The sequence below is a fragment of the Hemitrygon akajei genome, unplaced genomic scaffold (genome assembly GCF_048418815.1).
Source record: "Hemitrygon akajei unplaced genomic scaffold, sHemAka1.3 Scf000144, whole genome shotgun sequence".
Lineage (NCBI taxonomy): Eukaryota > Metazoa > Chordata > Chondrichthyes > Myliobatiformes > Dasyatidae > Hemitrygon > Hemitrygon akajei.
In genome coordinates this window covers 933820-943581 of record NW_027332030.1, presented here as the reverse complement: position 1 = coordinate 943581, position 9762 = coordinate 933820, and the positions used below count along the sequence as shown (strand labels likewise).

At 47.4% G+C, this 9762-nt stretch overlaps 1 protein-coding gene across 1 annotated transcript; it reads right to left on the bottom strand.

The window, feature by feature from the left end:
* Positions 1-5487: 5487 nt before the first annotated feature.
* LOC140723889 (NACHT, LRR and PYD domains-containing protein 1-like) lies at positions 5488-7968 on the bottom strand. The gene is made up of 4 exons (XM_073038430.1): positions 7533-7968; positions 6436-6522; positions 6111-6278; positions 5488-5946 (listed from the first exon to the last, which is right to left on the bottom strand). Exons 1-4 carry the CDS (start codon positions 7904-7906, stop codon positions 5835-5837), a joined length of 741 nt encoding a protein of 246 aa, XP_072894531.1. The 5' UTR covers positions 7907-7968; the 3' UTR covers positions 5488-5834.
* Positions 7969-9762: the final 1794 nt, after the last annotated feature.

The following is a 9762-nucleotide window of genomic DNA, read 5'->3' as shown; positions in this document are numbered from 1 at the left end:
CCCCCGACTTTAGAGGCTTGTTTCACTTTGTATCCCCGTTCGGTCAATGGACAATAGACAATAGGTGCAGAAGTAGACCCTTCGGCCCTTCCAGCCTGCACCGCCATTCTGAGATCATGGCTGATCATCTACTATCAATACCCGGTTCCTGCCTTGTCCCCATATCCCTTGATTTCCCTATCCATAAGATACCTATCTAGCTCCTTCTTGAATGCATCCAGAGAATTGGCCTCCACTGCCTTCTGAGGCAGTGCACTTCACACCTCCACAACTCTCTGGGGGAAGAAGTTTTTCCTTAACTCTGTCCTAAATGACCTACCCCTTATTTTCAAACCATGCCCTCTGGTACTGTACTCTCTCAGCATCTGGAACATATTTCCTGCCTCTATCTTGTCATATCCCTTAATAATCTTATATGTTTCAATCATATCCCCTCTCAATCTCCTTAATTCCAGCGTGTACAAGCCCAGTGTCTCTAACCTCTCTGCGTAAGACTGTCCGGACATCCCAGGAAATAACCTTGTGAATCTACACTGCACTTCCTCTACAGACAGGATGTCCTTCCTTAACCCTGGAGACCAAAACTGTACACAATACTCGGGGTGTGGTCTCACCAGGGCCCTGTACAAATGCAAAAGGATTTCATTGCTCTTGTACTCAATCCCCTTTATAATAAAGGCCAACATTCCATTAGCCTTCTTCACTGCCTGTTGCACTTGCTCATTCACCTTCAGTGTCTGATGAACAAGGACTCCTCGATCTGTTTGTATTACTCCCTTACCTAATTCTACACCGTTCAGATAATAATCTGCCTTCCTGTTCTTACTCCCAAAGTGGATAACCTCACACTTATTCACATTAAATGACATCTGTCAAGTATCTGCCCACTCACCCAGCCTATCCAAGTCACCCTGATTTTTCCTAACATCCTCATCACATGTCACACTGCCACCCAGCTTAGTATCATCAGCAAACATGCTGATGTTATTTTCAATGTCTTCATCTAAATCGTTGACGTAAATCATAAACAGCTGTTGTCCCAATACCGAGCCCTGTGGCACCCCACGTCACGACCCGCCATTCCGAGAAACACCCATTCACCGCTACCCTTTGCTTTCTATCTGCCAACCAGTTTTCTATCCATGTCAATATCTTCCCCCCAATGCCATGAGCTCTGATTTTACCCACCAAACTCCTATGTGGGACCTTATCAAATGTCTTCTGAAAATCGAGGTACACAACATCCACTGGATCTCCCTTTTCTGACTTCCTGGTTACATCCTCGAAAAACTCCAATAGATTAGTCAAGCATGATTTGCCCTTGGGAAATCCATGCTGGCTCGGCCCAATCCTATCACTGCTATCCAGATATGCCACTATTTCATCTTTAATAATGGACTCTAGCTTCTTCCCCACTACTGATGTTAGACTAACACGGCGATAGATCTCTGTATTTTTCCCTCCCTCCTTTCTTTAAAAAGTAGGATAACATTAGCCATTCTCCAAACCTCAGCAACTGATCCTAAGTCTAAGGAACATTGGAAAATGATTACCAATGCATCCGCAATTTCCAGAGCTACCTCTTTTATTACCCTAGGATGCAGACCATCTGGACCTGGGGATTTGTTAGCCTTCAGTCCCATCAGTCTACTCATCACCGTTTCCTTACTAATGTCAATCTGTTTCAGTTCCTCTGTTATTCTAGGTCCTTGGCCCATCCATACATCTGGGAGAATGCTTGTGTCTTTCCTAGTGAAAACAGATCTAAAGTACTTATTAAATTCTTCTGCCATTTCTCTGTTTTCCATAACAATTTCACCCAACTTATTCTTCGAGGGCCCAACATTGTTCTCAACTATCTTCTTTCTCTTCACATACCTAAAAAAGCTTTTGCTATCCTCCTTTATATTCCTGGCTAGCTTGCGTTCGTACCTCATTTTTTCTCCCCGTATTGACTTTTTAGTTAAGTTCAGCTGTTCCTTAAAAAAATCCCAATCATCTGTCCTCCTACTCACCTTAGCTCTGTCATACTTTTTTTTAATGCTATGCAATCTCTGACTTCCTTTGTCAACCACTGTGGCCCCTTTCCCACACTTGAAACCTTTCTCCTCCGAGGGATGAACTGATTTTGCACGTGCAGTTTTCCCAAGAATACCTGCCATTGCTGTTCCACTGTCTTTTCTGCTAAGATATCCGTCCTGTTAACTTTGGCCAACTCCTCCCTCATGGCTCCATAGACTCCTTTGTTCAACTGCAACACTGACACCTCCGAGCTGCCCTTATCCTTCTCAAATTGCAGATAAAAACTTATTATATTATGGTCACTACCTCCTAATGACTCATTTACTTCAAGATCGCTTATCAAATCCTGTTCATTCCATAACACTAAATCCAGAATCGCCTTGTCCCTGGTCGGCTCTCGTACAAGCTGTTCCAAGATTGCATCCCGTAGGTACTCGACAAACTCCCTATCCTGGGGTCGAGCACCTACCTAATTCTCCCAGTTCACCTGCATGTTGAAATCCCCCATAACTACTGCAACATTACCCTTGCCACATGCCAATGTTAACTCCCTATTCAACTTGAACCCAATATCCATGCTACTGTTTGGTGGCCTGTAGACAACACCTATTAACGGCTTTTTGCCCTTACTGTTCCACAGTTCTATCCACACAGACTCTACTTCTCCTGATTCTATGCCCCCCCCCCTTGCAAAGGACTGAATCTCAGTCATCACCAACAGGGCCAACCCACCCCCTCTGCCGAAATTTCCGCCCCTACAATAGCACGTATACCTTTGTACATTCATTTTCCAGGTCTGATCTCCCTGTAGCCATGTCTCCGTTATCCCAACAACATCATAGTTACCCATTCGCACCTGAGCTTCAAGCTCATCCGCCTTATTTCTGACACTTCGTGCATTCAGATATAGAATTTTTAGCCCATTTCTCCTCTCTCTGTTTGAATCGCTGCCTATTGTGCTTAACCCAGCTCCCCGAACTCCCATCGGGCTGTACGCCCCTTGAATTTTGTTGTCCTTCCTAAATTTACTTATTCTTTCTGAACATTTAACTCCATGTTCCGTCGGACCATCCCTCTGTACATGTGTCCTCCTTATCACTTGTTCTGCCTCACCTTTCTCTACTACCCACTTAATATTCCGGAACCGTGTAGTCCCTACCTGTCTATTCTTCATCTCGCTGTCCTCTCTCACATCCTGGATCCCCGCCTCCTCCAAATTTAGTTTAAACCGCCCCAAGAAGCGCTAGCAAACTTCCCTACAAGAATGTTAGTACCGATCCAGTTAAGGTGTAAACCGTCCCTTCGGAACAGATCCCACCTTCCCTGGAACAAAGCCCAATTATCTAAAAATCTGAAGCCCTCCCTCCTGCACCATCCTCTCAGCCACGTATTAATCTGTATAATCTTTCTGTTCCTTGCCTCACTCGCACGTGGCACAGGTTGCAATCCTGAGATTGTTACCCTGGAGGTCCTGCTCTTCAGCTTCGCACTTAACTCCCTGAACTCCCTACGCAGGACCCCTTCACTCATCCTACCCAAGTCATTGGTCCCTACATGGACCACAACATCTGGATTCTTGCCCTCCCTCTCGAGAATAACCTGCACCCGATCTGAGATGTCTCGGACCCCGGCACCAGGGAAGCAACATACCATCCGAGACTCCCGATCGTCCCCATAAAATCTCCTATCCGCCCCCCTGACTATAGAATCCCCTATCAATACCGCCCTCTTCTCTTCCCACCTCCCCTTCCTAGTCGAGGGTCCAACCTCAGTGCCAGAGACAGGACCACTGCAGCTTGTTCCTGGCAGGTCATCCCCACCAACAGTATCCAAAACGGTATACTTATTGTTGATGGGAACGGCTACAGAGGTGCTCTGCTCTCTCTGTCTGCTCCCCCTGCCTCTCTTGACTGTCACCCATTTGCCTACTTCCTGACTTTTCGGTGTGACTACCTCCCGATAACTCTTATCTATCTCTGCCTCTGCCTCCCGAATGATCCGTAGTTCATCCAGCTCCTGCTCCAATTCCCTAACTCGGTCTGATAGGAGCTGCAGCTGGATGCACCTTTTGCAGGTCTGGTCATCAGGGACAACTGTGTTGACCCTGACCTCCCACATACTGCATACGGAGCACACCACTGCTCCAACTGTCTCCCCCATTACCTGATCCCAGATTAGACAGAATAAATGAATAAAGAATCTACTGACCTTACCTTTTTACCTGAGTGAGTGTCTGACGCTACTGTACCAGAATGTGTCACGGGATGATGTGGAGGGAGTTTCAGTCTGTTTCTGACCTCTGTTGTGTTTAATGGGAGTGTGAAATCGGATGTTGCAGAAGGAGATTCAGTGGCAGATTCTCTCAATGTCTGATCGTTGGAGTGTGTGATGGGATGATGTGGAGGGAGCTTCACTCTGTGTCTCATCTGGGGAGTGTTTGATGGGAAGGCAATTTAAAGGGAGCTTCACTCTGTGCCTGAATTGAGGAGTGTGTGATATGAGGGCGCAGAGAGACCTTCATTATTTGATCCGCAGTGTGTGTGCGTTAGGGCGGTGTGTAGCGAGATTCACTCTGTGTCTGATCCCGGGAGTTTGCGATGGGATGATGCGGAGAGAGCGTCACTCTGTGTCTCACCCAGGGAGTGTGGGATTTGACGGTGTGGAGGAAGCTGTACACTGTGTCTTACCCCGGGAGAGTGTGACGGGACGGAGCAGAGGGAACTTCACTAAGGGTTGGAGTCCCGGAATGTGTGTTGGGATGTGCTACAGGGAGCTTCTCCCTGCATTTGTACCAAGGATTGTATGATTGAACCCTGTAGAATGACCTTCAGTCTGTGTCTGACGCTATCTGTATACGAACTTCCAATCTCTTTAGTCGTTTTTGTCTGCGGGAGCAACGAGAGTGCGCGGGAAGGAGGGGGTCAGAACATTGCGCATATCTGGGGTGCGAGGGGGCGATGGTCAGCCTGGATGGGGATGGGGTGTGCGCAGGTCCTGGGGACCAGACACCATCAGAATGACCTCCCTCAGCCTGGAGCTGAGACGCTGCTGTGTCAGTGTGAGGATCTCAGACCCATTATTGCATATCACCGGGTGCAGGGTGGGGGGGGGGGGCAGCAGTAACCCCAGGCCACTGTTTCTCCTCTAATGAGACTCAAGTCCGACACCCAGACAGGAAGTTACAGCAGTTTATTAATTTCATCATGACAAATGTAAATTAAACACTGTGTGAGCTGCTGACGTGTGGGAATAAATAAGCTGCTTCCAACCCACTCACGGTTACACAAAATTAAATGACCGGCGACAACGAGTGACAGTTTGAATAATCAGACCCGTTTCTCACCGTCACTCTGCATCGGAGAACCGATGATTATAAAATCACACTTCAGGGTCGTGTCCGCGATCGCTGCAGATCCAGGGCCACTGCCGAGAATTTTTCAATTTAACATCATTATATCAGCTGGACTCTCGAAAGTCTGTCCAAAGTGAGCAAAAGGATTCTCTCCCCAGATAATCCCACCCTGGGGCACTGGTGTCTCAGACTGCGACCCGCCCCCGGACTCTTCCTGTCTGTAATTCCACAAGCTCTCACTTCGGGGAGCTCAGAATCCGGTCACCCGGCGGAAGAACCGCCACTGGGCAGGAGGCCAATCTGCATCACTGCGGGACTGCGTCTGACGTAACAGAATGCTCGGCTGGCGCCAAGGAATCCGTTAGAACCGTCGGGAAGTCAACCTGGAGAGCAGCATTAAAGGGGAGGGCGGGGAATCAGCCAGAATGTCTCCATCTCACGGGCTGGTATGTTCACACATTCAGATGTCCACAGATCCACTTTCATTCAGAATCACAGTCAGTCGGGGTCTTTGTTGCTGCAAAGATCTCAGTTCCTTCATCCCGGTCCGACTGAACTGATTGTCCCACAGGCTGAAACAGATGGGAAAATAAGGATGAAATAAACAGATTACAAAACAGTGTCAGTAACAGGGGACCGGGGCTAATGTTTCAACAACACTCACAGACAAATATCACCAGAAAACCCGCGGATCCGCTGATATTTTATCACATTGAACATTAACACAAACACTCACCCGATGCGCTCCAGACTCGGGAGGGTCAGTATGAGGTGGCGGAAACCGGGGACAGATCGGTCCGTGAGCGAGTTTGATACCAGGTCTAGCAATGTCAGTGATCTGCATGTAGTGAGAGTGGAGACGAGATCCTCGGCACCAGAATCGGTGAGATCAACATTGTTCAGCCTGGAGATGAGAGAGAGTGTGAGGGTGAAGGACACAGAGAGACAGGAGACGGTGCAAATCCCCAGTGTTTATCAGTAACACAATTACTGATCGCATTAATGTTCAGAATAAGACACACAGCGACTGAAAACACAGTCTCCCACAGTCTGGTTCTTACCCCAGTTTCTGTATTTTACACTCCGGGTTCCTCAGAGCAGCAGACAACAGTTTCACTCCTGAATCTTCTAGTACATTCCAGTCAAGTCTAAACACAAACAGACAAATTGATGAACAAAGTGATTCAAACCGTGGGTCTGAGGGAATTTCTCTCACTCAGATATTTCAGGAAACATTAAACCCTTCAGTAAATCACTGATCGGAGTTCCCATCACTGTCAATGTCCCTCACTGCCCAGCTCCAGTGTATTCACCGAATGTCAGTAATTTAGTCTGTCGGTGAGACCCTGTAAACTCCAGATATTCTGTCTCATTCACGAATGGTTAGAAAAGTACTGATTTGAGAATATCGGAAGGGCATGGTCAAATGCTGGGAGATAGTGGAATAGACCCCACCTGAGGAAAGGGGATAGGAAAATAAAACTTGCAGGAAGAAGGGGATTGGGGAAAAGCAGACCCATCAGGAGGAAGGATTATGAGGATAAGAGGTCCCACAGGAGGATACCGATGAGTAAAGATATCCCACAAGATGAGATGATACAGAGATTGTTTGTACGGGAGGAGTGGGTCTGAACTGAGGAGATTCGCCCATGGGGTCTGGTTATCTGGTAGTGAACACAGTCACACAGGTGGATTGATGGTGATAGTCACACATGGGGAAGGGCAGTGGAGGACAATCTCACAATGGTATTTCTTTCCTTCTCACTGGGACAGTCTGCTGACGGTCTCTTGTCCCTCACCGGGAAGGGGGTGTGAATCTCTGACCAGCCTGCTGCAGTCAGTGTCGGTCTGGGTGTCAGTAACAGTGAGAAGGAACATTGTCAATGTACGTGTCACAGGCGGTGAGAAACACGGCCATTCCTGTGATTTACTACCATTAAACCAATGGCCGTTGTTCACTGATCTGATGAAGTCTCCAACATCCCTTCACAAGGAGCCACAGAACCGTCCCGTCCTCGGAGAATTACTGACTGACCCCCTGGTCATTTGTCACAATTCTTTACAATCTGATTTACTACAGTTTTACCCAAATCCATTTACATTGAAACAACACAATGGAACAGTTTCACAGTTCAGAGTGAGAGATAAATCAAGTTACCTCAACTCCTGGCACTTGTGCAGCCCGGGTCCCAGCCGCTGGATTCCTTCACACTGAATGTGGCAGTTCTGCAGGTCGAGGTGCTTTATTGTATCACAGAGTCCGATGACATGAGACAGGACCGCGCAGTCAGTCGGGGTCAGTTTCATTCCACGGAATGAAAGTTTATCCACAGATCCCAGTGCGTCCTGAGCCAGTTCACGATTCTGAGACTCAAACAGGTAGTGCAATGTGTTCAGGAGGCTCCTTTTACCAGCTTCACTCCTCGTGTTTCCACTCTGACGTCTAACCTCCTCCTTCACCCAGTCAATCACCCGACAGGTTGTTTCATGAGGAAATGGGCCCAGAAACTCCTCCAGGCCCCGAGCTGTCATTGGGGAGGAGAGACCAGCAACAAAACGGAGAAATACCTCAAATCGCCCATCTGTCGTGCTGTGGGCTTCTGTGAGGAATATCCGGATATCCCCGGGATGTGGATTCAGGAATTGTGCGATTGCAGCTACAAACTCTTGGATGGTGAGGTGTGGGAATGTGTACACCACACACCGGGAAGAATTCTCTCTTTCCAAAAGCTCCATCAGGAACCCGGACAGGAACTGGGAAGGCTGCAGATTGTAGTTGATCAAATCTCCATCTGTAAACACAATTTTCCTCTCGGACACTCCTCTGAAGGCCATCTGACCAACCCTGAGTAACACATCACGGGGGCTCTCAATCTCACTGTTGTTGGTTTTCAGGATGTTGTAAATATAGTAGGAGTACAGTTGTGTGATGGTCTTGGGAACACGCTGTGACTCCTGGACTCGTTGTGTGAAAAAGGAGCCCAGTGTCAGAGCGAGGATCCAGCAGTAGGAGGGGTTGTAGCTCATGGTGTTCAGGACCTCGTTCTCCTTCACGTGTATGAAAACAGCTTCCGCCACCGTCTGATCTTCAAAATGCCTGAATAAATATTCCTTCCGTTCCTCACCAACAAATCCCAGGATTTCAACCCGGGCACCGATCTTCGCCTTTTTCAATAAATGTAAGGCAGAGGGGCGGGTGGTCACCAGCACTGAACACCCTGGGAGCAGCTTGCCCTGGATTAAACTGTACACAATGTCAGACACCTTGCACTGGAATTTAGGGTCTGTGGATATGCATCGAGGTTCTGTGCATCTCCGACTGTCAATAAAATTAATTCTGTCCTTGAATTCATCCAAACCATCAAATATAAACAACAACCCCTCTGGGTTCTTCCACAGCGATTCCAGAATATCCCTCAGGTAAGGATAATAAAACAGCACCAGGTTCGAGAGGGTTATTATACAATTGATCGTGTTTAACTCTCGGAATTTGAAACTGAAGATAAACTGGAACTGTTGGTATATTTTCCCCGTGGCCCAGTCATAAACAATCTTCTGTACCATTGTTGTTTTCCCGATTCCCGTGACTCCGGCCACTGCTGCCGAACATGCAGGCTTGGTATTACTCCGGGAAAAGCTGCTCTGGAACAACTGTTCAGGTGTGATTTTTTCCAGCTCTCCGCGGAGATGTTTTTCTCTCCACTCCTCGTGGTCTCTGCCTCTTGCCAGCAGCTCATGTTCCACCAGTGTCCGATCTTGAACAGTAGAAATGACCGTGAGCTCAGCGTATCGATCAACCAGCTGGAAAACCTTCACCTTCTCCCTCATCAGGATCGTGTTCACTCTCAGTGTTTCAGTTTGTGCCCGCAGAGTTTCCTTGTGTTTCTGTTGAACATCTGCCACGGGAACAAATCGTGGTCAATCTGTTAGATGCCGCAATTTAGCACTGAACATTTAAGTACACAAGAGTTAGCACAAAGCTATTACATTAAATGAATTCATCTATGGATGTTCGTACCGTAAAGTAAATTTGGTTAACAGTGCCCTGACTGGACAGTGAATCATGGCCTACATGATTTGGATTTGGAGCTTCTTTCCGAGGAACGTGCTAAGACGGTAGTGTGATATTAATACGCAGCAGCCTCTCCGGACTCTAGATTGGGGATTGCCAAACGTTATTTGGATTTTCTGGTGTAGTCTGTTTTGTCATATGCTTTTGTGATATCATTCTGGAGGAACGTTGTCTCATTTTTTAACTGCATTGCATTTGTGGTTTCTAAATGACAATAAACTGAATCTGAATCTGAATCTGAACATAAAGAGCAGACCCTCACATTCCACATTAACTGTTCTGTGAAAGTGAGTATATCCCTGTTAGTTTGGTGACC